The sequence below is a fragment of the Drepanopeziza brunnea genome, assembly GCF_022702325.1.
Source record: "Drepanopeziza brunnea f. sp. 'multigermtubi' strain 214-2 chromosome Unknown ctg14, whole genome shotgun sequence".
NCBI lineage: Eukaryota > Fungi > Ascomycota > Leotiomycetes > Helotiales > Drepanopezizaceae > Drepanopeziza > Drepanopeziza brunnea.
Genome location: NW_027094077.1, coordinates 192,728 through 219,366, shown reverse-complemented (window position 1 = coordinate 219,366; position 26,639 = coordinate 192,728). Strand labels below are relative to the sequence as shown.

General features: G+C 48.5%; 12 protein-coding genes across 12 annotated transcripts; 10 read left to right on the top strand and 2 right to left on the bottom strand.

Moving 5' to 3' along the window:
• Positions 1-418: 418 nt before the first annotated feature.
• L3040_007798 (uncharacterized protein) lies at positions 419-823 on the top strand (the record flags this gene model as incomplete). Its single annotated transcript, XM_007293233.2, has 1 exon — positions 419-823. One exon carries the CDS (start codon positions 419-421, stop codon positions 821-823), a length of 405 nt encoding a protein of 134 aa, XP_007293295.2.
• A 2,879-nt stretch (positions 824-3,702) lies between these two features.
• Positions 3,703-4,237, top strand: L3040_007797 (uncharacterized protein; the record flags this gene model as incomplete). The annotated part of the gene is made up of 3 exons (XM_007293234.1): positions 3,703-3,874; positions 3,935-4,006; positions 4,059-4,237. The coding sequence occupies 3 exons, from the start codon at positions 3,703-3,705 to the stop codon at positions 4,235-4,237; spliced, it is 423 nt and encodes a 140-aa protein (XP_007293296.1).
• Positions 4,238-5,639: 1,402 nt separating this feature from the next.
• Positions 5,640-6,156, top strand: L3040_007796 (uncharacterized protein; the record flags this gene model as incomplete). Its single annotated transcript, XM_066154697.1, has 2 exons — positions 5,640-6,001; positions 6,075-6,156. 2 exons carry the CDS (start codon positions 5,640-5,642, stop codon positions 6,154-6,156), a joined length of 444 nt encoding a protein of 147 aa, XP_066010603.1.
• A 985-nt stretch (positions 6,157-7,141) lies between these two features.
• On the bottom strand, positions 7,142-8,494 carry L3040_007795 (uncharacterized protein; the record flags this gene model as incomplete). Its single annotated transcript, XM_007293236.1, has 1 exon — positions 7,142-8,494. One exon carries the CDS (start codon positions 8,492-8,494, stop codon positions 7,142-7,144), a length of 1,353 nt encoding a protein of 450 aa, XP_007293298.1.
• A 682-nt stretch (positions 8,495-9,176) lies between these two features.
• L3040_007794 (uncharacterized protein) lies at positions 9,177-10,581 on the top strand (the record flags this gene model as incomplete). Its single annotated transcript, XM_007293237.2, has 4 exons — positions 9,177-9,785; positions 9,855-10,000; positions 10,067-10,181; positions 10,231-10,581. The coding sequence occupies 4 exons, from the start codon at positions 9,177-9,179 to the stop codon at positions 10,579-10,581; spliced, it is 1,221 nt and encodes a 406-aa protein (XP_007293299.1).
• A 732-nt stretch (positions 10,582-11,313) lies between these two features.
• On the top strand, positions 11,314-11,721 carry L3040_007793 (uncharacterized protein; the record flags this gene model as incomplete). Its single annotated transcript, XM_066154696.1, has 2 exons — positions 11,314-11,463; positions 11,590-11,721. The coding sequence occupies 2 exons, from the start codon at positions 11,314-11,316 to the stop codon at positions 11,719-11,721; spliced, it is 282 nt and encodes a 93-aa protein (XP_066010602.1).
• Positions 11,722-12,365: 644 nt separating this feature from the next.
• L3040_007792 (uncharacterized protein) lies at positions 12,366-13,245 on the top strand (the record flags this gene model as incomplete). Its single annotated transcript, XM_007293239.1, has 2 exons — positions 12,366-12,508; positions 12,591-13,245. The coding sequence occupies 2 exons, from the start codon at positions 12,366-12,368 to the stop codon at positions 13,243-13,245; spliced, it is 798 nt and encodes a 265-aa protein (XP_007293301.1).
• A 591-nt stretch (positions 13,246-13,836) lies between these two features.
• On the top strand, positions 13,837-14,382 carry L3040_007791 (uncharacterized protein; the record flags this gene model as incomplete). Its single annotated transcript, XM_007293240.1, has 1 exon — positions 13,837-14,382. The coding sequence occupies one exon, from the start codon at positions 13,837-13,839 to the stop codon at positions 14,380-14,382; it is 546 nt and encodes a 181-aa protein (XP_007293302.1).
• Positions 14,383-18,637: 4,255 nt separating this feature from the next.
• L3040_007790 (uncharacterized protein) lies at positions 18,638-19,012 on the top strand (the record flags this gene model as incomplete). The annotated part of the gene is made up of 1 exon (XM_007293241.2): positions 18,638-19,012. One exon carries the CDS (start codon positions 18,638-18,640, stop codon positions 19,010-19,012), a length of 375 nt encoding a protein of 124 aa, XP_007293303.2.
• Positions 19,013-20,874: 1,862 nt separating this feature from the next.
• Positions 20,875-23,069, top strand: L3040_007789 (uncharacterized protein; the record flags this gene model as incomplete). Its single annotated transcript, XM_066154694.1, has 5 exons — positions 20,875-21,670; positions 21,733-21,753; positions 21,950-21,991; positions 22,089-22,798; positions 22,881-23,069. The coding sequence occupies 5 exons, from the start codon at positions 20,875-20,877 to the stop codon at positions 23,067-23,069; spliced, it is 1,758 nt and encodes a 585-aa protein (XP_066010601.1).
• Positions 23,070-24,364: 1,295 nt separating this feature from the next.
• On the bottom strand, positions 24,365-24,878 carry L3040_007788 (uncharacterized protein; the record flags this gene model as incomplete). Its single annotated transcript, XM_066154693.1, has 3 exons — positions 24,365-24,676; positions 24,760-24,804; positions 24,876-24,878. The coding sequence occupies 3 exons, from the start codon at positions 24,876-24,878 to the stop codon at positions 24,365-24,367; spliced, it is 360 nt and encodes a 119-aa protein (XP_066010600.1).
• Positions 24,879-25,241: 363 nt separating this feature from the next.
• L3040_007787 (uncharacterized protein) lies at positions 25,242-26,340 on the top strand (the record flags this gene model as incomplete). The annotated part of the gene is made up of 4 exons (XM_007293244.1): positions 25,242-25,569; positions 25,620-25,746; positions 25,806-25,957; positions 26,069-26,340. 4 exons carry the CDS (start codon positions 25,242-25,244, stop codon positions 26,338-26,340), a joined length of 879 nt encoding a protein of 292 aa, XP_007293306.1.
• Positions 26,341-26,639: the final 299 nt, after the last annotated feature.

The window sequence follows — 26,639 nt, the reverse complement described above, 5'->3', positions numbered from 1 at the left end:
CATACTGCTGGCGTTCTAGTGGATGAAGAGGAGGACCCGGTATACTGCAATCTCGTCCCTAGCTCGATTCTGCTGACGTCGTGACTGTGCCGCACTCACACTGACCTTCCAATGCTTCGAGTTCACAGCAGGCTCTTCGTATGTATGTAGTATTGGGAACGTGCCCCCGTTGGGATATCCCGCGGCACCTTTGGGAATCGACCAGCTAGTCTGTGGTTCGCCTCCTACTCATTTTCGGTGTTCAAGTAGGCTTGAAAGCCGGAAAGTCGCTGGAATGTTTCACCCGCAGTCACACCTGCCACTGAACGCCTTCCCGGTCTACAAAACCCAACACAGATCCCCCAACGCGCGACTTCCACCGACTTCCCCCATCAGGATTCCAACCACATACCTCTGCAAGAACACCGATCGTGTAACCATGGATGCCTCCTACAAGCCCATCTCTGACAGCCAGAGCTACGGCAGAAAGCTTTGGGAATACGCACGGGATATGCGAATCTGCGAAGAGAAGAAGGCCGAGTGTACTGTACCCGCGCCTGAGACCGGCACGAGCGCGGTGTCCAGGGTTGTCGGAGAGATGTTATTGCCTACGAGCGAAAACTCGGCAAGTACCGAGATTCGGCCAGAGAATACGTCGTCCCGGCACCAGCAACTGACTTTTGGCCTTTCGCTTGGTATATATGGATCCTTCGCGCAAGCACGAAAGGAGACCGAGATCGAGAATGTGGATGCGCTGCTGGGAATGATGGATCTATCTAGGGATGTAAGAGTTGCGCATGGCGGGGTGAGCTGGATGTATCGGGTACATGGCCAGGTTTTGTAGGTGTAGAACTTCAGGTGGTAAAGTATACTAGTATACTGATCGAATAATGAATTACCTGCACCTGCGGCTCTGATTTTTGTTTTTCTTCGCGTATCATTTAAGTGCTCATTCGGATCCAGCTGTTGACTTGGTGTAAGCTGCAAGGGAAGCAAACAACGACGCATCATGCGAGCCTCAATTTTCGGGTCCGCATGATTCTACATTCTCACGGGGATTTCAATCAAATAGTTCTGATACCAAAGGTGCCTCTCATATAAGATTATGTCCGCCGTTTCTTGATTCGGACGCTCACAGACCCTGCCAAGCCCATGGTCTCACTGGAACGAGCATACCTAGCACTAGATCCACAAGGCGCCTTATGTATTACCTATCTACTACTATAAGATGAACCCTGATAAGTGCCGAAGCTTTCAAAGAACCCGCCAAACGGATTGACCACAATCTGCTCAACCAACCTTGTAAATTGGATTGTTGTCGCGCTAAATTAAGCGAGGCCACGCTAAGCCTCGTCATCCCCATTCAACACCAACCACCCTTCCTTCCTATTTCTGATATCGGCTGAGCGGAGATAACACCGCCCATCCATACCCAGAAACATTCACGGTCCTCGACGATCTTACGCGGCGCGAGGAGACACCTATCGCATACCCACCGCAGCCTTCTGCAAGCACCCCGAAGTTGCATCGAGCCACGGAAAAAAGCTTTCGAGCCGCATCAAGACTTCTGCGGAACGCAACATTTCAATCATCCATACGAGAAGCGTGCGACCCTCCATGGTGGCTTTTGACGCGCTTGATCAAGAGAGCCTAAGCCTACTCGACGGCTATCTCTTCGAATGCTGCTAATACAATACGACCGCTTAGCGTGCCGATTCCTCTAGGACGGACAGCGCCAATCTTGAGAGGGCGGCCAGATCCTGTCTCTCACATAAGACAGACTCATACTGAAGGTTCTTGAAAGCGGTCAAGATTCCCAAGACGCTAGTGTTGCTTAGAAATCAAGTTGTTTCGCTCTGCCTTGCATCCGCTGGGTTCTTTCTAGGTGGCTTGACATAGGTTGTCCGTGCCTGGTCCGTAACACTATCTTCCTCCTCTAATCCCGCGGAAAGACGTTGCTGTTGCTGGTGCTGGTGCTGGTGCTATTGGCGTTCATGGTGAACAGGCGGCTCGTGAGAGAGTCTCTCTTGTGTTGATGGACCTCCAGGAAGAGCACCGCTTGTTATACCCGTCTGCTTCTTTCTCCCTGCCTTGTCCATGGAGAAATTTGGATGGATACCTACTCTACCCTGCGGTATTGTTATGGGAGCTGCTGCTTGGGCAGTTTTCAAATTTGCTCTCTCGATGTTTTTATGCGTTGAGGTCGAGGAATCAGAATTTAGAGCTGTTGCAACGTGAGGATTCTGTGGTGGCGGCGGATGTAGACCTTGACTTTGCATTTCGCAACTTCGTCATCAAGACCTCGAGGTAAATGCTAATGGCTTGGAGATTCCGATAGAAGCAGTTGGATTGGAGTTGTGGTATGAAGGTGGTCGAGGTATGACTTAACGAAGGTGATAAGCTCGGCGTGGTTTGGGGAAGGTGCTCCATCTTAAATACGGGAATTCGACAGGCTCGAGCAGGATTTGATCAGAGGAGCGGTGGTTGGAAACACTATGGGGGAGGCCAAGGCTGCAGTAAAGGGATTCCTGCGGATCGCTATAGCTCAGAATGGCTAGCGCGTAAACAAAGAGAGGTGGTCAGCCTTTGAAATACTTTACGTGTTGTTTCCGCGCTTTAGGTATAGTTGAGTATAGATCATAGGCAGGCAAAAGCTTTAGGGAACGCGTTTGTTATCTCGCCTTAGTTGCTGACCCGAGAGCTACCTATCCAGCCCTGAAAAGCTTGATCCTCCATGTCCCGCACCGATCTCTCCCCCATCCTTCTGAAACATGCGATGTATTTGTTCCTCTGGCGCAGAAGACAAAGACCCTTCCGATACAAATGTAGTCCAAGGCTTCATATTTCGTCTGCCATACAAATGCACATGCCGCGACCAAGCCCAGTAGTAGCACTTCACCATTGCAGATTGATGGGCGGCAGATCGACGAAAAAATCAAAAGCATAGGATAATCGAAGCAAGAAAGACTATCCCAAGAAGGACAGAACTGATGAGCGTCGCAAGTAGTAGAGCCATAACCACAAGCAAGGCCAATTCCACAGCCCATAACTCTGCAGCTAGCAGTTCCATTGTCTCGCCCTCCTCTTGCGAGGCTCTGAAACCCGACTTCCACGAGCTTTTATTGTTGATGTTGTGCTCTTCCTGAACTGGCTTGGATGATCGAGCTCTGCCCTCTATCTCTTTGTTAAATTGTAAGAGCTCTTCTTTAAACTTGGCTCGTTGATCTTGCATCTCCTGGTCGAGATACTTGCGGCCTTGCGATCGGTGGACAATCGGTGAGTCGAAGGTTTGTTCGCTGATGATCGGATTGATGCTGAGGTCCTTAGAGCGTGACTGCTGGCCTGGAGATCGTACGGTGTGAGCTGGCTGATCGGCTATTGTGTGCTGAGACTCCGCGCTTTGTTCATGGCGGTCGAGCGGCGCAGGAGGGATTCCTTTGAGTTGGCTCGTGTGCGCGGTCTTGAATCCAGACGTTTTGAAATGGTAGTTTGGGTAGTTATTTCAAAGCCTGGCGTTTGCGCGGTCCAAGGAGATATATTGGTCGGCCAAATCACCTCCTTAGTTCTCGGCCGCTAGCGCTTCTTAAGCGAGGGCTGATGTTGTGATTCAGAATTTTTTTCTGCCCGCGTTGCTACCTGGAACCCAGCCTCAGTCCCGAGTCAGAATCAACGCCCAATCATCAACTGAATCATTCTTTTGGTTATTCTTGTCATTCCCTGATAATGACATCCAACGCTACTACGGTCACCGACGGGCCCCTTCCAGATGCCAGCGCCAAGGAAGTTCCTTCAGCCGGAACTGTCCAGCCCAATAGGAGTCCCTCGAAGACTAGGAACCCTTTGCCTATGATGGCTAGCAGTCAGGAAATACCCTCTGAGACGACCATCACTGTCGGTATAGTGGATCCATTATCTCCGAATAACCTTGGTACACTTTAAGCTAAATGAGAAACAGATCGCCGTCGAGAATTCGCGATTTATGGGAATCCCAAGCAGGATTTCTACGGAAGGGAAGTGATCAATGCAGGTACGAAGCATAAATATTCCGGAACAGAACTTAGACTAAAAACAATATACAGAAGACTGCGAAGTCGAGCGCAAGAAGCCCATTGTTGTGCGTGGACCGTACTCTGACCGTCCACTTGACTGGGAGCCCGAAGTCCGCCGCCTTTCCGATATTATGCGTGAAGGGAAAGAAAATGCTAGGATAGATGAGCTCACAGACGAGCTACGGCGGGTTTCTCTAGAAGTGGTATAGAAGCTAAGGCGCATTGTTCCTTGTACCAACATCTTTTACTGTACAAACTTCTGCCTCACTTATAATGAAAAAGAACTTGATTGTATCATAAATAAGAGCGAGGACTGTGATATATATATTTAGAAAGTTGGAGAGTATGACCTAGCGTCATTGTCTTTCTGAAGAGTTGTTGTTCCCTTTATGATCTGAACAAAAGCCTTAAAGTTCCTCTCGAGCACCCGTGCCTAATGCAAGCCACTAGCCTCGAGAGCTTTAAGCCTATGCATTTTCCGAACGCAAAGATCTTTGTTAACATGTTGCCAGTTAATACGCATAGCCATTTCCTTGCCGGAATGCGAGGCTACAGCAATGTCAGCCAAGGCAGCTCATAACATGAAACCTGCGGAAAAGGAACGTTCTTTCTAAGAGTGGTTAGGCACCGGGGTAGTTTTGTTTAAGGACTGCAGATCATGAGACCATATCTCTGACCTACATTGTTTATTTACTTTAAAAAAATCAAATGCGGTGTAGCTTGCTTGAAGAATGCGAATCCAGTAAACCCCTTTGAAAGATTTTCCAGGTGAGACAACAACCCTACCTTTTCATGGTATGTTTCGTCTGAGTGATTTCTTGTTGGCTTATACTGCTCTGATATTGATATTAAGTATTATGCTCTTACCAACAAGAATGTTACCACGGGCCAGCGTTTGATGATAGAACAGCCAGAGCTATAGGTAGGAGCGCGGTTCCTTTGGAGAAAATCACGAGTAAGACAAAGTGTTTTGAGATAAACAGGCTGCCCTCGTGCGTCTGGAGGCTTTAATATCATACGGGTTACCTGAAACTGCGACCGGCGTTGGTTCATAAGGCTGCCTTGGATCTCAAAGGCTGAATTGAGATGGCCTATCCTCCGTTGATAAAATACTTGCAAATCCCAGGTGTACTTTGCGACAGCACCAATGTATATTATAAACAACAAATAAGTGCTTGTCTACCTATATTTAGATGTAGTATCTATATAGAGGAATATCATTTTATTGACCTGAGAAATCGTCAAGAAACCTGGGGGATGTTTATCGCTTGCAAGTGCCGAATGTTATACCAACAACTCAAAAGCGCTTCAAATCTTAACAAGAGTCAATTGTGCCTAAAAAATCAAATATATAGATTTAATTCGCGCAGCTTCCTAACACTAAATACTGACGGCTCAAGACTATATACAACGAGCCAATTTCAAACTCTCGGCCAACTGACGCATCCTTCCGAAAACGAACACCAGCAATAAAGCTTCATCACAGAATCAACCCACACCTCCCACTCACTCACTCACTCCACCCCTACTCACCAAAACTCAGCGCCAAAAGCTAGCTGCCCCCATCTCAATCTCGAATTCAAATCTTTCAAATCACTTCTGGAAGTGACCATGACAGTACCCACCCGCGCACAGCGCATCGCATCCATCGCCAAGCACACCGCAGCCATCATAGAACTCACGGCTCAATCCTCCACCACGGACGAGAAACTCCAAGAGATCGAAAACCGGCTCGCATACTTGCAAGAAGAATTACAGCCCATGTCAGACTCCGCAGCGTCGGGAAAGAAGAAGAAAGGAGGAGACGCTGGAATAGCGGCTAGCGGGGGGGCTTTGGAGAACGCGAACGCGGTGAGGGAGGTGAAAGGCAGTCGAGAGGATGGAGGGGATGAGAAGAACAAAGGAGAGCAGGGGACGAAGAGAAAAAGGAGGAAGAAGAGGATGAAGGGGAAGGGAAAGAAGGAGGCTCAGAGGTGAGTGCCAAGTGGTGAGTCCGCAGATATATATCAAGCAAGGACGTGACTGACATTCTCCAAGTTTACACAGCGCTGCGATCAACATCAACCAAAGCAGAAACGGCATGCAAGCAGGAACAAATGATGGGGACGATGAGATGGATATTGATTGATTGACCTGTCTGCTAGTACTACATACACTTCTCTCGATCTCCAGATCTGGTAGGTATAGCAGCGGGAATCAGAACCACGGTCAAGGAGTTCAAGGTGCAGCACTCCTCAGCTATTCAATATGTCAAACTCAATCTTCATTCTCATTAATTGAGATTAAAGTGCGATGTAGATATTTACTTCCAGAGTCAGCTTCCGTCTTGAGAAAAAAAAAGGTAAGTTCTAGCATGAAAGGAATGTGACGGCTTGAGACGATGAGAAGCATACGTTTCGCATTCTATTCAAATAACGAATTGTATATTTCTTTCTAGCTAATCCAAGTTTCCGATAATCAAATAGTCCAGAAACAAATTCAGGACACGCTTATAGGAATGTCGTCTGCAAAGCGGGATTCTTTACAGGCCATCATACTTCGCCGACACTTTATTGTTGCGGATGAATTATAGATACATACATCATCATCATACGGAAGCCATGATTAGCTAGACTGGAGACCGACTTGGCTTGAGTTATAATTTCTGTTTGAATTTTCTCATAGAATTTCGAATATATCGTAAAGTACACCTTGTTCTGATACGATATCCCTAAGAGTTTGCGAATGTGACCAGAAAAGAGATTTCTTGTTTCCTGGGTACAATAGTTCAAGCGAGTGAGTGGTCTCGATTCAAATAGTGTGGCCAAGAGATCTGCTATTAGATCGACGCTCGTATCATTTTGGTAATGGATACAGCCAGCGCTATATAGCACAGGGCAGAGAGGCACCATACATAGTGAGATGTCTCGGGCATGACATCTTCTGAGATATCTTACGCCTAGCAAGCTAGCAAGCTAGCAAACAAGCAGGCAGGCAAGTAGGCGAGCAGGCAAGCAAGGAAGCAAGCATCATTCGCGATGCATGGCTTCTTCTCTCACGTGACAAATTCACAGAATTCCCATCAGCTTGACCACTTCTCCTTGTCCCCCTATCCCCTCCCCTCCCCTCAACCATTACTCCAAAGCCTGACCCTTCGATCCTGTTTCCTCAGGCTTCTCACCCGCAGCAACCTCATGTATCGCATCCGTAATGATCTTGATGCCCAGCGCCATGTCCTCCTTCGTAATGTTCAACGGTGGGATGAACCTGAGCGTATCATAGATGGAAGTCGTTAAGACCAGCATATCTTTCTCCATACATTTCGCCTGTATCTTGCTCGCAAACCCCTTGCCAGGCGTGCACTCCATTGCGAGCATCAGTCCCAAGCCCCGCACGTCGTAGATCATCTTCCCCGTCTTCGGATCCTTCCAAGCAGCTTCCAGCGCTCCTCGGAGTTCCGAGCCACGAGCCTCGACGTTCTGCAGGATCTTCTCATCCTTGAATGCTTTGGCGACGGCGACACCAGCTGCGCATGACACTGCGTTGCCAGCGTAGGTTCCGCCCATCGAGCCGGGTTTTTGCAAATCCATCAACTCCTTGCTGGCTACGATACCGGACAGCGGGAAGCCGTTCGCGATACCCTTGGCCATGATCATGATGTCCGGACGGACGTCGTAGTGCTCGATAGCGAACATCTTGCCTGTTCGGCCAAAGCCGCACTGGACCTCATCCACGATCAACAGGATGTTGTTCTTGTCACAGATCTCCCTCAGCTTGGCAAGGTAGCCCGGAGGAGGAGGAACGTATCCACCCTCTCCCAGCACCGTCTCGACCACCACGGCCGCCGTATCACTCGCCGCCGTCTCCCGCTTCAACAGCAACTCCAGCTGCAGCACGGGGTCCATGCAGCAATTCTCAAAGCCGAACTTGCCACCCGAATGTGAGGCAATAGAGCACTGCTTGCAGTAGGGGAACGGCACCGAAAACACGCCCGGCATCAGCGGTGCGTAGTTCTCGCCGTACACCGTCTTGCTTCTCGTCATGGCCATGGTGCCGAAGGTGCGTCCGTGGTACGAGCCCTGCATCACCACGACGTTCTGCTTCTTCGTCGCATGGCGCGCCAACTTCACCGCGGCCTCCACGGCCTCGGCGCCGGAGTTCCAGAAGAAGAACGTGTCCAGCGACGGGTGCGGCATCAGCGACAGCAGGCTGTCGACGAGATCCAGGTAGGATTTCTGGAAGGCGATGTTGACCTGGCCGTGCACCAGCTTGCCGACCTGCGCCTGGGCGGCCTTGGTCACGGCGGGATGGCAGTGGCCGAGGTTGGTGACGCCGATGCCCGAAGTGAAGTCGAGCATGCGGCGACCTTCGACGGTGGTGACATAGCTGCCACAGCCGGACTCCAGCACTTCGGTGGAGAGGCGGCCGATGCCCTTGGCCACGTGCTTGACGCCGAACTGGGCGAGTTTGGTGAGGCTGCTGCTCATGCTGGCTGGCTGGTGAGTAGCGAGTGGCGACGATGTCAACAAAGGGGGAGGTCGAAGATGGAAGGGTGGAAAGGATAGAATTGAGATGTTATTGGGAAGAAGATTTCATTTCGCCAACGAAACCCCGGAATGCGGCTGTTTGTGCCCAGGCGGAGAGATGCATGCGGGCAGGCAGGTGGGGTCACCTGTGGCGACGGCGTGTGGCGCTTGGTCGCTTGTAAGCCAATCGGATGACGTCGATATGTAATGAGCCAAAGTAAACAAGCAATCGAGGCGAGCAGCGACAATCTACAGATCCACAAAGTACGCCCCGGGCTTTGCACTCAGCTTATGGAGTACTCAAGATTTAGATAAAGGGCATAATTCCCCACCAGATTCCATTCGATTATTATAGCAGCAACACTCGACGGATCATCACCTCATGGTATGGAACAGCGGCGTCGGTTTGACATTTGAGTACAGTACTAGCTGAAAGGAGCGGGATAGTAGTGAATTTCGTCACATTGCTATTAATATCGATTAGTATATACTATTAATATTGAAGGGGGGTGGAGAGAAAATATCAAAGAGACAACTGCTTGCATTGGATCTAAGAGGGTTATTACTAAGAATTAAATGCTAGAAAGACAGCTGCTTGCATTACACTCAAAGAAGCTATTGCTTAAAATGAAATTCTCGAAAGATGTTCATTCGGAACTCAGATATTGTTGCTCAGAATCATGAGATCGACCTGTCTTACTCGACGGCAATGCGGCCAGAAGATCAAGAGGTTCCGCACTCCAATCTCCGCGGCGAGGACGATGAGCTCAGCCTCAGTACCACCCCGATGCAGCAACCACTGCGGGAAGAAGATATCTACGGCGCTTATCCGCCGCGGAGGCAGGTGCATCTGGAGCAACAAGTCTCGGTGCAAGAGCCAGAAGAAGATTTCTTCGCCGGTGAATCTCGGGACCAGACTTCTGCGACTCCAGTTGCCGTGGCCACTCCGTCCAAAAACATCTCGCCGAGAGTTCCTGATCTAGCCCCCAAGCCAGTCAAGTGTGTATCTCCCAGGGATGTGGATGAGTATACTCTCAAAATAACCCAGTTTCCTCGGTCGATCTCTCGGGAGGTGTCTGGCATTCAGCACCAAGGCGCTCTATTAGACGGTTACGAAATGTCCAAGCGTGTTGCTAAAAAAGAAGAACCCACTGCTCCTAGTTCGAATAGATCGAAATGGCTGACTGCGGGCTCAAATCTGTCGGACCCCATCGAATTTTCTGATTCAGATGAGGAGACAGTCGATACCGGTGTAGATGTGGATATAAAGCTTGCTGAGTTACCCCAAAATTTCTCTGCCAAATAATCCGAGCCAGTCAAGTCCGTACCGCTTGATACATCTCCTTCCGATCTGGAAACCGCAGTCCCGGCACAACTTTCTCCTACCTTGGGCAAAAGACCTGCAGATAATGAGGTTGCGACTTCGTCCGGACCAAACAAGAGCCAAATACAGCCGAAGACTCAACCGTATGTATCTGATATTCCGCAGCTCTTGGTTTCGAGACAATCTTGTACTAACTTAGACTCTTATAGACTCATGCCAAAGATTGCTCCCCATGTTCGCATATACTTCTCGCGTGCCGAAGCTATTCGCGATCGCGGTGGCAAGCAATTGACTCAGAAAGTTTCGATCCACCTCTTTCTCAAAGTCAATCGAGAAATATTTGCCCGCCCTGAACGCGCTACTCAAGCTCAAGCTAAGTTTGGGCCCCGGCGATATCTTTGACCCTGAAGACCAAATCTGCTGGGTCAAGCAACAATCTACGACGGATGCACATGCCAACTTTGGAAGTCAAAATATTGTGGTGTTCTTTGACAAGCTAGTCGAATATCTCAGTGCTCAGATGCACCTTTCGGCCAGCATGATCGCCTCCTTTACAGCTGATGTTATTGCGAGCGGATTGCTGACTCTGGAATCATGGATTATTCATCCTACCGCCGATATGATTAGTAAGGGCTGGGAGACGTGGAAGCCAAAGGCTTTGAAAGTTGCGAAAATAATCAATGCAGACTCAGGTTACCTGAATTCTTTGCATGGTTTGAGCTGATACCAAGACGACGGATGGATATTGCTTCAAGAGGATAGTTTGAATGATTTCGGATGATTCAGATGATATTTTGCTAGCGTAGAAAGGATTGTCTGGAAGACATTGGTCGCATCTGTTCGAATGCCGTCACGCGGAGCAACTGGCTACATTCTTTTAACGAATAAAGCAAATGTTATGAAATCAGCTCGTTGGGCGCAATGCTGAAAGTAGCGAGGAGGATGACGATTTTGGAAGGTGGGGCCTTCGCCTCGGTAAGGAAAAAAGCTTCAGTTAACATCATCTGGAATGGAAGTATGACTTCGCTGTGAATGGAAAACCAATACCCTTCCATTAGATTATTCCTAAATTCTCCTGATACATGATGTTTTCTAAAGTTTAATTGATGCAATTTTTTCCAAAGAGGTCTGTACAGTCAGTCACGTGCCGATATGCTTACCGACGACTCAGTTGATGTCGGCATGGCGTATTTTCCGATAGACCGACATCCCGCTCGGTTCATTCATCTCCTGATTCTTTTGTTCTCCGCTGTTCATCCTCGATACAGCTCCAGCGTCTGTGGGTACCATAGAAACAGAACAACTATCAACAGTTTGCACAAGGGCAGCCCTTAGCCCTTGAGAGGTAAGTATTAATCACCGCCGCCACTTCAAAGCACTTTCTAATCTTCAGATACAGCAGGAAAGATCGGCCAAGCCTAAGATGTATAATCAACGGAAAGATACACAGTCAACAATGTTATGGGCGATGCCTTTGTTACAAGAACCACATGAGGCAATTGGAGCATACGATCTCCGATTGGAGATGATGAAGACCAAAGCCGAGGCGGAGCTCACAGAGGATGATCTGGATGAGACAATGGCCTCAAATACCATGGCAGGGGAGGTAGAAGCCGATATAAACAAGGAGTCCTGCTTCCTGTAGCAGGAAGTGAGGCAAGAACTAGGGGGGACAGAGGCCAAAAGGATACCCGATTCGACTAAGATTCAGTCCTCCCCTGATCTGCCATAGCTTTCTGTTGCTGGCTCCAAGACCTCTAGCCTAGATCAACCTATGGGCAAGTCATACCACCCGGGCGTGGCCTTTACCTTTGAGCAAAACCTGGGTATCCGTCTAAATCGTGGGTCTGGGCCGGATGCCTAAGTCGCTCGCAAGCCGAGGCCATCAAAGAGCATGCCAACTAAGCTCTCCCCGATTCGCACCAAAGCTACGTCTTCAGCAATCAGGCAGTACTATCTCCGAAAACGACTGAAAAATTCTGTTCCAGAATCAACGATGATTACGCAAGATGTGGGACGCATACATAGATGCCCTGTTGTCTTGGATCATTGAAGTATTTGCTAGCAATGCTCAGACACTGGCTAGCTGAGAAATTGCTTTGAAAAAGCTGCAGAAACTGTGGCATGGATCGGTGTAGCTGGAGGAAGATATGCTAACTCTGGTTCCGGCGATCGAGTTCTATTGTGCATGGACGGGACAGCTGAGAAAAATTACAAGCAATGGAGACCGCAGAAGCGGCAGCGAGTGTCATCGCTTGAGATATACCCGGAAGAAACTCGGGCCAAATACCACACACTGGAGCTGGGGCTAGGAGAAAATGGACCATTTCGGCCCGTGATTGAGAGACCCTCGGAGCATGCGGCCCGAAGCAAGATGGCCGAAATCTTTATCACGAAGCAGAGGAGACACAGACTCTTCATTCTACGTCAATTTCCGAGCAGTATTTCCCGAGCTACCGTTTCTCCCACCACTACCCAAGAAATCACAGCAGTTATCCGTCTGGCGATATGGATGATAGCCAGGAAAGCGAGTGGGACAGATTTGAGGCTGGTACCGATGTAAATACCGGTGGAGAAGGACAATATGGCTCCACCGGTACAGGTGAAGCTTCGAGCTCAAAAACGAAAGCAAAGAACGATGGAGCTGTCAAGTAAGTCTTTTTTTTTTACTATTTCGAGATACGATTTCATGCCACATCTTCCTGATATGATCAGCTTTCTAATTTCAAACAGTGTTGACGAGCCTGTCGTTATATTCCGCCGGGAAGACAGAACAAAAACGGTTGGGGACAGCCTAGCTCACGCTCACCATCGGATCCTCAAGGCCAGTCTTCTGCTAAAGCACTCGAAAACCTTCCATAATCTTTTGGAGGCCGCGAAGAATCCCAATAGCGCCTTTGACCCCGAAAATAGACTCTGCTGCCGTGTTTCCGTACGTTTCCGAAACGGCGCGGAAAGGAAGACCTGGTCAATCTTTCTCAACAACACTATCCAGTATTGCGCCGATAACTTCGGAGACGAAAACGCGAGGCTGATGTTGGCATTCACACCCAATACCCAGACCAGCGATCCACTTACGGTCTGGGAGCTACTTAGCGAGTGGTTCTCCTGGTGCCTGAAATCTGAGAAGCCGGCGCAGCTCGATTGCCCTTGGCGGAAAGAGAAGCTGCTTATTGTTTCAAGGTTCATTCAGGCGGATAAGGAGTGGATTGATGCAGTGGAGGCTCTCCATGTTCGGGCGAAGGTGTACATGGACGAGGAGCAGGATCTTGATTATGCGAAACACAAGCACCCCGATTGGGTGAGAGATAATGATCCCATGAAGTACGGAAGGATGCGGCCAGAGTCTAAGGTCTGGAAGAGCAAAAAGAAAGCGGCAAAGGAGTGAGGCTTCTTCATTTCCGATATGCCGGATTGGAAGAGGAATGATTATGGTTGGAGATTGTTTTGATAGATGATATGGCGTGTAGGGAGTATTGACAAGAAGGTATTGAAAATACCTGGACTAGGGAAATATTGATGTAATTGTAGCAGATATTGTTCCATTCCCTTAATGGAAGACTTGAACAGCCTTGCAAACTGGCTATCTCCTTGTTCTCTTCTACCTACCTCAACAGTGCCCAGACTTGATTTCGACAGAGAGGGGGAACCCCAAGCTAAGTGTTAAGGAGGTCGCATAAGAGTCTAGTACCTTCGCTGAAGAGTCGAAGAAGCTAAGGGCCGCCAGAAGTCCTTTAAGGTCAGTATCACGCGCGAGCTAGCAATTAACGTCGAATTTAAATTTCAGGCCTAAAGGTACAATCAGACTGGCGCGCAAATTGTATTTGACAAACACAAGCAACACTGAGAACACTTGAATCTACCCCAGCTTGGTATCAGGCGACGCACCATCAACCCTCAGCCGTGACGAAAGCCAACCCCTAGAAGGTATGTATTGACAACCCACCACGCTCGCGTCAAAAGCATACTCACCCCAAGCATGAACGAGGCAGCAAGCCCGATGCATCGATCAGAAGCGACTCATTACGACGCGGACTCTGAGTCTGAAGCCCGAGAGGCCAAGAACCTCGCAGAGCGCCGCAACCATAAACCCTCCCATGTCGCGCCTTCTTCAAGTCAGCAAAGCCCCCTTTCGCAGCCCGCAAACACGAACAACAAAAAACGAACATCCTCAGCACAGGAGGTGCCATATTTCGACTTGCGCAAAGATGTGCCCTCAGGCTCGAAAGTATATAGTCGGAATCAGAACCAGGTCGCGGGGCAGTATCAGAGCTGCGCAAATGCCGTGCGATCAGTTTCGGCTTTCGAGGCACCGAAGGCGGTTCCGAGAGCGGACGTGCAACAGAGTATAAGCTTTGCGTCTGAAAATTCAGGAGCTGGGAGTTTGCTGGCGGGATCTTCAACGTTCGAGTCTCCACTGTCAAGAAAGAAGGAGGCGCCTCAAGGTACAATACTAGGCAACTGCTATTGGCCATTTAAGCGAGAACTCCAAATCAACAATAAACATCTATTTATTATATTTTAATTACGTAATAATTACAAATCTAAATTAAATAAAAAAAATATTATTTTATTTTTTAGAATTTTTTTATTCTTTTTAATTTTTAAGCTAATTTTTCGAAAGCGCACGAATTTTAATATTTAATATGCTAGCTTTTAACCGCGATATAAGCTTCAATTCTATCTAGTATACTTTAATACAAATTATCGAATAACGATTAATTTAATATATTTTATGCAGCTTATAAATAACTTTTTATTTTTTACTTTACGTATTTCGAATTCGATTTATCGATCGCAACGTCGAAGAATATTTAATAAAGCTTCTTTTTAAGATGCTATTAAACGTGCTCGATCGGATTAAAGTCGAGAGAAAAAAGTGGCTAATTGATTAATAAAGTAATTTTATTTTTGCCGAATTAAAATTAAACTTTTTTTGCAATATAAATTAATATATTATTTTGCTAAAACTAATATTTATAAAGCAATTTTCGAAGGATTAGCTTGACTTCGGCTTCGAGGACTTCGAAATAAGATTATGCTAAATACTCGTGTTTTTTCGATTCGAAATCTCGATCCATAATATAAAGATTCGATTTTCCGCGGTCTTAAAAAGCTTTTTAAATTATTACTTTTATATTCTTTTTCGTATCGTATGTTTAAATTATCCGACGATCTTATTTCTTTTTAAGCGTGCGAAAAACCTATTCGATTTCTTTTCTTCGATCTCGCTCGATAAAATATTTATCCGATTAAACGATTTCTTTTTAATCTTCGATCGTTCACTTTCGATGGTCTAAACATTATTATAATCGAGCAGCCGCGTGTTTTTCCGTAAGTTCGAAGCGCTTTTTATACTTTTAATTAAAAATTTTATAATTTCTTAAAATATTTTTAATAATAGTCTCTTTATAATCGAAATTATACGCTCGAATGATATCTTTATATAAATTTTTAAGATTTAAACGAACGTTTCGTAATAAAATTCGTTCGTCGGATGCCGAATATAATTTCCGCCGAACAGCTTTCGATATAAATATACTTTCGTTGCGTAATAAAGCTTGCTTTCGAGTATAATTAATCGTGCTACGAAGTATTTCGAAAGCTTTTGCAATAACGGTCGGATTTATATTAAAAGCAAAGCCGCTTATAATTAATCTTTATTAATAAAGAAAAAGATAATGCCGAATAAGCCGATTATTAAACGTCGTAGCAAAAAAAAGTACGTTAAAAAAGCATTTTTATAATAGTTATATAAGATAAAAAAACGCGTATTGCGAAAAATCGCGGTTTTATAATTTTCGGCTAATAGCAGTTGCGGGGCACTTGGTAGTATGGTACTCCCAAAACGCCGGAAGGTATAGTTTCGCTACTCTTTCTTCTGGGGCTGAAGATTTTGGGATCAATAGATGCTATTTATATGGTACTCTAGCTTGATGGAAACACGAGAGACGACTCGGGCTAGACGTGAAGGGACATCGATACGATATCGATGCACAGGACGGCAAGGGACGGCAAGGCTTGGCCGAGCGATGCCATGGTGGTGACTTAGCTCTCAAACATGCAGCGCTACATAGGACTCTGGTGGATCCAGTGTCAATCGTGCGTGAATATGAATGAAGTTTTGACTGTCGCCTGAAACCAGGCCCTAGAAAAGTGAATCTTGGTCCCTTTCTGAGTCAGGTGTAATTGTATTCAAAATGATACTACTATGCCCCTTCAAAAGAGAAAAGAAATACCATGATACTCGTTTGTATTCCTTCAATTCCACCGAGGAATTCTCTTTCAAAAGAGAAAGATTCCCTCTCTTCGTACCTCCTTCGTACCTTCCTAAAATGTATCTGACTGCAACGAAACATCAGGTTTCTACTCAACTCACATCAAAAAGCAGGCGTAAATTAGACCGCCAAAGAAATTTTCTCGATACCAAGCAGAAGCTTAGTCGACCGTTCACTCATGCAGCCCGCCGCGTCTCCATGCCCTCCTTACCCTTCCGTTAGATCATCTTCCCTAGAGTTACTCAAGCTACACTATTCCTTTCGATCTCTCATCTTTATTTATTAGATCCTTTCAGAAATAATAGTGCATAGTAGGCGTGATCTACAAGTCTTCATCAACCTCTCTAATCTAGTCTCCGTGCATAAGCGTAGGGCATAATCGCAGCTGGCATTCCTAATTATCGTAGCGTATGTCTTCGTGAACAATCAATGAGATAATCCTTGCGGGCTCCTAAAGAATGCTGAGGTCGTGGCTGCATTATAGATTGCATACTAGGTTTTAACTGCCTGCCCGGGTGAAAGCCATTGGGACTTGATACTTACTCTATTACGATTACAGCTCGCTAAAGGGAAGCTGTTTAACCGCAAAAAATAAAACATTTAAAGAAAGGAAAAAAATTCATATTTACATTGGAACTGCGAGATCCCAGCAAAACTATCGGTGAATCGAAGCCCTTTTTTTTTAACTCGGCAATGTTCAATGTTCTGTCCAAGACGTTAATCTATATGTGCATACCTGATCACAATGGCTTATTATAAAAGCTTCCGCGACGCACTGGTTCCACCCGTTCTTCTGATCTGAAATTATAAAGCATCTTGATGATTCTACTGCCTCCCAACCCCCCCCCCCCCCCCCTCCCCACCAGGTCAACCGTTATAAAGGCAAGCTGATAGTTTTCCCCGTCAAAACCAATTCCAACGCCTCAGAGCCCCCATTTATGGGTGGGGTTGTGTTGGGACACTCGCTCGACTTGAGCGGGAACATCATCTTCGGATTGCGACGCTGGGAGTTTGATCGGTTCCTCTTCGACGGATTCTCCCCGGGAATTGACACTCAACAGATATTGTGCTCGGGATGGATGCATTTTATGGAGAGACTGGGAAGTTCTGTTGTTGATGAGTTTTTCCGAGGTTGCATTGCTTAAGCCCGTTGTCGCGCAAAACGAGAATGTGGAAGTGGTGGTAGGTGAATCATGAACTTCTCCGAATATTGAACGCTTTGCGCTTATACGAAAGACCATTGCCGCTTTTTGTTTGATTCACTTTGCTTATCAGATAATTCCTGATCGTAAAATTCGACTTTGGAAATAGGGGCGCACATGCCTAGAAGAATAAAAGTAGACCCTGGCAGTAGCAGTCAGCATCGGTCTCCCTCGCAGCTTGCTACCCTCTTCTCTCGTTCACTTTCCACACCCTAAAGGTGAGACCGCTTTTTGGGTGCAGCCGCTTCTCTCTCTTCATCTCGGAAAGCTGAAGGCCACTCAACGCGGCTCCTGATTTTGATTTTTACATAATTTAGAAACGATATCGCGGTAGTGTAAATAGATCCGTTTTCTACCTTCCGAACGCCCAGTTTCATGATGTATAGCCATCTCCAGGTTGTTTATACCCGGTCTTGCAAGGAGCCCCTCTCTTAATACTCAGAGGCCTTCTTCTCTGCGTTCATTTCGTCTACTTCAAAGTCCATGTGCGAGTGAACAATAGCTCCGATTCAATACATTTCAGGAGGAGAATTAATCGGACACATTGCAAAAGAATAGGTCATGATTGGGCAATGGCACTTACTAAATAATTAAATGTCTACAAATATTCCCTTATATACATACAATCCCTGGCTATGCGAACATAGCAGGCCCCCATTCAAACACGATAATGGTGGTCCACGTGACCCCACCAAGAATTTTCGAATAATTTGCCTATTTACGTCATTATACTGCCTCCAACCTTGCGAATCTTCAGATTTAATGCCAATGACTCCATTAATGGGTTTCTGTTCTGGTCTGCATTTCTCGCGTGAGGTTATCCGAACTGACAAATGTCCATATCTTCAATTAGGGGCTTCGGCAGCTAACCGAGTTTAACCGAATTTAAACGATTTTAGACGAGTCAACACTGAGTCGACCTACCTCCTCCTTGATCTTTGATTCCATCACCCCCTATCCTGCATTGTTTTGTGTAGTTTCAACTATTCATCTCTCTGAGGATAAAGAACCTCAAAGATAAGGTCAGAGGGTCGGTATCCTACTAAGGGAATAAATATGGTGAGAATTCTAAACCCCTCTAGATCCAGATTGCGAATACCATGGACGTAGAAATAAGTGTCGAATTAATTAAGAAGCCACAGAAGCAGACCATTGAATATCTTTTAGAGAAGAAGAATTGCTACGAGGATCTTCCACACAAAGCCTCAACCTCCCAATATGCCCATATGTGTGTATCTTCTCTCCCTCTCCCTCGCTCATCATTCTCCACCACCATTTCTCTCGCGCGTTCAAGCCAAACATGAGCTATTCCACCAGTTCCCTCTCCCTCTGCAGCTCTCACATCGTTCGGTACGATAAAATCTCAATTTCTCAAGCCCAGGATCTCCAGTCTCCGACTCCAGGCCAGCCCAGGAAAGGCCTCCGCCACCAGCAGGGTCGAGAACAGAGAATTCGCCGGCGATATGCTTCAGAAAGCCTGGAATCCGCCAATATCCCTACACCAGAAATCATGCAGGGAAATTCGTCAGATTCAGCCGCGTCTCTCACACAGAGAAGTCCTCCGCCCACAAGCCTCGCGCCGACGGGAGCAGAGCTCTGCAGGGTCTACACCTTTGGCAGGGTCAGCGGCAGGGAGGACTCACAAGAACCGATAAGGATACAGGAGAAGCAATAAGAAACACTTGGTGTGGACTCTATGGCTCGGCAGTCAGATGGTCAGGGAGTATACTCAGATGGAAGAAGGGATGTCTCGGAAAGAACTCCTCCGCTCATCTCGCATTTCGAATCTTCTTCTACAGAGGGACAGAAAGACAGAAACCTTCCTTCCAAGCCTCAATCAAAGCCTCCCCACAAGCCTAACCCAAACCAAACTAACAACCAGTCCAGAAATCCAAGGAGCCCCGATCCACGAATCCACAAATCCAAGCCAGCCAACCTACCAGCCAACCCAACCGAGCCAATAATTCGATCCCAAGAAGACACCGTCTACCATACCATATCATACCGCACCACGAATCCTCCTCTCCCTTTCTCTCTCCTTTTCGCCTCCCTCCCTATCCCCATCCCCATCCTCCTTTCGATTCGTTTCGTTCCTCGAAGACGAGAGAGATCAGCTAGCCACGAACAAGAACGAGAACAGGAATAAGAACACGATCAAGAAAGAAGAGAAAGGAAATGAAAAGAAAATAAAAGAAAAGTGGGATGGATGGTTGGATGGATGGACTGGGTATAAGAAGAAGAAGAAGAAGAAGAATTTCAATGGGCTCAGCTTGGCTGGGCTCGGTATACAGATATTCAGATACGCACACACACATATACAGACAGATATACACAGAAGATCGAGATCCGCTCCATACCATACCATACCATAGTCTCGAGTCTATACTCTAGACATAAGTCCAACCTCAACTCACTCACTCACTCTCTCTTCTCTCTCCCCCATCTTTCTCTCCTCCTCATATAAAGAAGCAGAAGCAGCAGCAGTAAGAATCCACCCCTCCCACCCCTCCCCCTCCTCCCACACCCACCAACCCACGAAGCAGAGAAAGATACCCAATACCCAGTGCTCAATCCCCCAAAGCCACCCCCGCGACCACTTCACGCGCCCACACGCGTTGCATACATTTCCTCTCCTTGATTCGATTCGATTCATTTCCAGTTCGGAGAGGAAGGTCGAGAGGTGAGATGTAGATTTAGATTTAGATACCAGAACACAGACGAAGCATAGCACAGCACAGCACAATAAGCAGGAGAGAGTCACGGAAAACGAAGACCTGTGAGGAAAAGTAGAATAGATAGATACAGACAGACAGACAGACAGACAGATAGATGCAAATATGGGAAGGAAATCTCCTCCCAGCCCATCCCAGGCCAGGCCAGGCCCATCGTAGGTAAGGTCGATTCAGTAGAGCAATTAGAATGCATTACAAAAAAAAGCAATTACAATAAGAGCAGATACAATAAGAGCAAGAAGGGGATCTCTAGACCTTCAAGATACAATACAATAGAATAAAATAGCTGCCACATCACAGTTCTCCTTCTCAGCCGCGCTCTCACTTCCCCTTCCCCCAATCAAGAGCAATCTCGAGCACTAGCGCCGTCCAGCACTCGTCTAGCGCACCCTTCCAATTCCTCAAAACACAACAAAAGTCAACTCAACTCACCCCAACTCACTCCGATCTCTCTCCCATCTTCTCCCGTCAACAACAACAACAACGACAACGATAACAACGATAACAACAACAGCATCAAACAACACAGCCTCTCGGGCCACAAGCTGAACATCACTCTCCTTCTCTTCCAGTACTTGCTCTCGCGGGCCTCTCTTTCTCCCTACCTTCTCCTTCATCTTCTTGTACCCCCCCTTCCGAGTCAAACACAAGATTCACATCGCGAGTACAGCGCCGCCCAGCTCTTGCAAAAACATACACACAACACACAAGGTACTCACCATCTTGCGTGCCCCCTCTCTCTGCATAGAAGCACATCTGCAAGCACAACCTCTTCTCTCCCAAGCATAATCAAGAATCCATCGAGATGTTGCCCAAGGAGACCAGCGAGGACAAGGCCTCCTTGGCCGAGAACAGCTACAAAGTGCGGCGCTTGGTCATTAGGCTTGCGGCGCCGGTCCCCGGTTCGACCTCGGGGCCTGCGGTTCCTGCTGCTGCTCTTGCAGCGGTGCCGGCATCGGATTCGGGTTCGATCTTTCGGCCTGCAGCTCCATCGGGGCCAACTTCTTCAACTGTTGCCTTCATTGACACGACTTCTGCGGCTGCTTCGACGTCGGCAATGGTCCTAGACGACGACCCTCAAGGGATCTATAATGCCAGCCCTGACAACGGTCCTCGACGAACTCACAACGCTCCTGTCCTGTACAATGATCGTCAAGGCACCTCCTCAATTGCTCCCGTCCTCGACGACGACCCTCAAGGGATCTATAATGCCAGCCCTGACAACGGTCCTCGACGAACTCACAACGCTCCTGTCCTGTACAATGATCGTCAAGGCACCTCCTCAATTGCTCCCGTCCTCGACGACGACCCTCAAGGGATCTATAATGCCAGCCCTGACAACGGTCCTCGACGGACTCACAATGCTCCTGTCCTGTACAATGATCGTCAAGGCACCTCCTCAATTGCTCCCGTCCTCGACGACGACCCTCAAGGGATCTATAATGCCAGCCCTGACAATAGTCCTCGAAGAACTCACAACGCTCCTCTCCCACACGAGGGCCATCAAAGCACCTCCAATGCTCACGTCCCGTTCGATGAACCTCAAGCCATGTACTATACCCTCGTCCCAGCCGCCGCCGATGACATGTTCGCTCCGAACAGTAAGTCCACCCCCAGCCAGCATCCCCCGCTCCGGCCTTCTTATTGTCTAACATGCAAACAGCCCAATCAGGCTCAGCCAATGGTTAGCTCTCCTCGTCAACTTTTCCTCATTCCATGTTACCTTTTTCCCTTCCCCGAACATTCATCTGCCTTTCACTACTGCTGACTTCACCTTTCGCGCGTCTTCGCGTCGGATTGTTTCTTTTTTTTTTTCTTTTTTTGGTGACCGAAAAGTCAATAACCCAAAGTCAACGGAATACAATCTGACACCCTGGCAGGTACCCACGTCGTGATTCAAACTCCGTCCCATCCACGCTTGAGTAAGTGAATCAGATCCTCTCTCCCCTCTTCCCCGCCTTTCCTCATTCGTGCCAAAAGAGTTCAGTGGTCGAGATGGATCTAACCTCACCCGGACAGGATTCGCTTCCGAGATTCAGCGAGCTCAAGTAGCCACACAGGGTCGCGACCACGACCCCGAGGGCATCGGGTCGACGGACCACCTCCTCGACGGACTTCGATTGAATCCGGTCGACCCCAACTTCACTCCACCCGTGTTTGCCAACAGACCTTCCACTGTCAAAAACGATGTTACTGCGGCCGCTGTCAAGAAGCCGTCTGTTGTCAACCGTCTGCGCTCAATGGTCTCGATGTCTCTCCTTCCAGGTACCCGCAGCGGTGGTGGCATGAGCAACAGCCGCACCACGCCTAACCTTCGACAATCGAAGAGTACCTATCACTTCGGCACCCACAAGCAACAGCAATACGAGAGGATCAGCGAGGAGAACGAGACTAATGACGGCAGCGACGACGGCACCGATGACGGCTCTCTGGCGCCGGACGCCCTGGCAAACCACATTTCCAAACATCGACTAATGACCGAAGCCAAGCTCTCCACCCCGCATGCCGAACCTGCCCCGTTTCCCCCATGGAATGCGAGCGGACTGCAGCCTTCTGGCCGTGGCGACGTCTATCGATCGAATTCTGCCGAGGAGACCGCGACCGGTGCCAGCACCGGTACCACAAGTGCCGAGGAAGCCGAACGCCTGGTCAAGGAACAGAAGAAGGCGAACCGTAAGGCCCGAATGTATCACAAGGAGACAGGTGAGGCGGCTGGTGAGATTGACATGGTAAGTCAATTGCGCCTGGTTTACATCTCCCCCATGCGTCGTTTGAATCGATCGCGATGCTGACTTTTTTGGGGATGTCTAGACTATTGAGGTGGCACGTGATGATATTGAGACTGATTGTGTTGAGACTGGTCAGGCTGCTTCCGCCGCTCAAGTCGACCATCTCTTCCCGCCCTGGGAGACTCGATACTCGCGAGACAAAAAGGTCAGCGGTGTTAAGAAAGCCTGGCTGAAGCTTGAGGCATGGGGGAAAAAATTCAATCGCAAGTGAAGGGGCGACTTGGCTCAAGATTGCTTGCTGCTGGCGAAATCGAGGTTGGATGTGCAAGGAGCTTGGATGCGTGACGACAGATGATTGGGGACTTGCCAAACATTAGATGCGAGGGGCGGCTGTGTTGTAGTAAGTCGATCGAGCCATTGCCCTTGTCGGAATACGTGCTGACTTTTCAGATGTTGCAGTTTTTTTCCTTTTTTTTCCTTTTTCTTTTTGCCTCATCCCCATTCAGATTGCAACCATAGATCAGCCATTCTCCAGCTCGCCCGGAGAGAGAGGAAGGAAGACCTGAGATATGAAGGGAGAGTTGGGTTCCACAGCACCGAATACACACACCATTGCTGCTTCTAGGTAGTCAGCACATATTGATCGAGGGATAAGGGTTTTTTCGCGCATGGGAACGGGTGCGAGCGAGTACTTGCTTTTGAGTTTTCTTTTCTTTCCCCCCGCTTTTTTTCTGGTCATCGTGCGACAGACAGAGTGGTGGCAGTTTCTCCGCCTTCACCTTCCATGGCTGGGTGACTTTTTTACTTTCCATACACAGCGGCGGGATCTTTATGTTGTCTGTGTTTTCTCTCCGCTTTTTTTTTCCTTGACGCAGTATGACCCCAGGCCTGTCTGTGGAATCGCGCATTACAGACGGCAAGTACATAGGTACATCAGGACAATGCAAAGATGATAAAACAACATAACTGTTCCCTTTACAACTTGGGATGTGTATATGTGTGTCCTTGGTATTGCTCCCTCACCTTGACGTGATATAGAGTACTGATGTTTTGCTGAGGGTTTGTGGTATAGCTTATGGATAATGATAGGAAGAGACATGAGAGAAGGCAAAGCAAAGAAAACAAGGAAAGAAAGGAAAGACGCTGCCACGATGCAGAAAAGATATGTAGATGACATAAGCTGCCAATCTGCTGGAATGCAGCAGTGTCCTACAAAGGAGAGGATGAAAGGAGCCTGTACGAAAGTCCAAGAAGACAGGAAAAGCATAAGAGCTTAAGCACAACAAAGGAGGAACAAAGCAAAGCAGAGCAGGCCAGCAGTATTCAAGGAACCATCTTCACCCTGCTGGACTTACTCTCCTGGAATATCACTCTTTTGATGCGAACTACCCACTTGGGGTACTGGGAAACTGTTCCATTGTTGGTACACGGCGTGTGATGATACACCCAATGCCAAAGGCAATGTCCATCCATGTCCCTATGTCCAGCCCTGCCGTATCATGCCCGACGCCCGCAATGCAATGCAATAATCAACACACCGAGTACACCGCCCACGCATCCCCTCCTCTAACCCGCTCGATCCACGCGATTCAACTTCCTCGACGTCAAGATCTGGCTCCTCGTGCGCTGTCCCCGAACCGGATACCCCATGGCATGCCTCCTCCCGCGATAACTGCCCATGTCCTTGAGGCGCGCAATATTGCTGCGCACCTCGCGGCGGAGGTCATTCTCGATCTTCATAGCGGTCAGGTCGGCGTTCAAGGCCAACACCGTCTTGGAGGGAAGGTCGCCGACTTTGGCGCCCGGGAAGATGGAGTGTTTGGCTAGCAGTCGGGAGGAGTGTTGTGTGCCAATTCCGTAGAAGCTTTCGAGACAGTGCTAAGGAGAGAAGGACGAAGTGTTAGAAGGTGCGGGCGTTGGAAAGGGAAGCTTCGATAGGGGAGGACAGCGGACGGACGTACCTTCAGCACCCGCGACTCGAGAAAGTTGACGTTGAAGATGAAGACCTGGGCGGGTTAGCAGAGGCGCAGATGAAGCAGCTGGGGATAGAAAGGGATAGGATAGGGCTGCAGCTGACCATGGTCACCAATTTGGCTGTCGATGCTTAAGGTCGGAGATGAAGGTTGCCTTGGTATTGTCGTCTCGAAAAGATTGAAGATGGAAGATTGAAGATTGAAGATTGCTCAGTGGATCCCCGATTAATCCGAGCCGAATCCGAGTCCGAGCTCAAACTCAATCACACCCACGTGACCGCTTCACTATAATCGACACCTGTACCTTAGCGTTCTGAAACGTGTGTCGATATCTGACGCTCTTATCCGCGGGTGTCTCCTCCTCTTCCTCCTCTCTTCTTCCACCAGGTCAACCCAACCACAATACTACAACACTACAACCACAACACCACCGACCATCCTCATCCTCAATTGACTCATCCTTCCTCACCATGTTTACCCTCCAACGCTTCATTGTATCGGCATTGCTGATCTTAGCTATCACCATCGCCTTCCTTTCCCAACCCGCCGAGGCCGTCAAGGGACCTAAGATCACCCACAAGGTCTACTTCGATGTCAGCCATGGCGATAAGCCCATGGGCCGCATTGTGATGGGATTGTACGGCAAGACCGTCCCCAAGACCGTGGAGAACTTCCGTGCCCTGGCTACAGGAGAGAAGGGATTCGGATACCAAGACTCGACCTTCCACCGTGTTATCAAGAGCTTCATGATCCAGGGCGGTGATTTCACCAAGGGCGATGGCACTGGCGGAAAGTCCAGTACGTATCTGCCGATATACATGGAGGGATATGTGCTAATAGAGGAACAGTTTACGGGGACCGCTTCGCAGACGAGAACTTCAAGCTCAAGCACTCCAAGGTCGGTCTCTTGTCCATGGCCAACGCTGGACCGGACACCAACGGCTCCCAATTCTTCATCACCACCTCCACCCCAGGGTAATTCCCCCTCCCCTGCCCCTCCCCCTTCCCAATGGCTCCAGCTGATCCTCCCACAGCCACCTCAACGGCAAGCATGTAGTGTTCGGCGAAGTTCTCGAGGGCTACGAGATCGTCCAGCAGATTGAGGACGTGCCCAAGGGCCCCGGCGACAAGCCCAAAGAGGCTGTAAAGATCACAAAGAGCGGCGAGCTCCCCGTGCCAGAAGAAGGTATCCACGTGGAACTCTAAACGCACCTCTTTTTCATCCCACCGCAGTGTCTCTTGTTGCTGCTGCTGGGCTCGCTCTTTGCTAGACTTGGCTGATTCCGTCCGCGCGCAGCTGAGTTCGGAGAGGCGGAATATAACGAAGGCGAGGGCGAGGACGACGATTCTACTGCTGCTTCTTCTTCTTCCTCGGCCGCCGCCGACAAGACCTCTGATGGTGTTCCCGTTGTGCCGTCCACGCCCGAGACGGAGGATGCCGTTGGCGAGTCTGGGTACAGCCTGTTGCAGATGGGCTTTTTCCTGGCCGTGATCGTGGCCTGCGTGCTGGTTTGGATGCGGGTCAATGGTAAGAGGACGAAGCGTTACGGGGAGAAAAGCATGGCGTGATTGGTTATCTGAATGCAGAATCCACGCCTGTTATTTGTTCGTAGAGTCCCTGCCATGGCTGCGCCTTGTGTTTCTCGACTTGATATTTCTAAAGAAAAAATATGGTGAGGGCACTGCCCCTCTATTCGTCCTTTTTCCGCTGCGTGATCATTGTGATTGGGGTTGGGGTGGGAAGTCGCAAGACCTTTTTTTGCATGATTTAAGTAAACTGGAAGGGTGGATTTACATCCTTCCCATCCCCCTCCCTCCTATCCTCCTCGCCCTCCTCTTCTCCCTCCTACGTACGAAGCAGTTCTTCA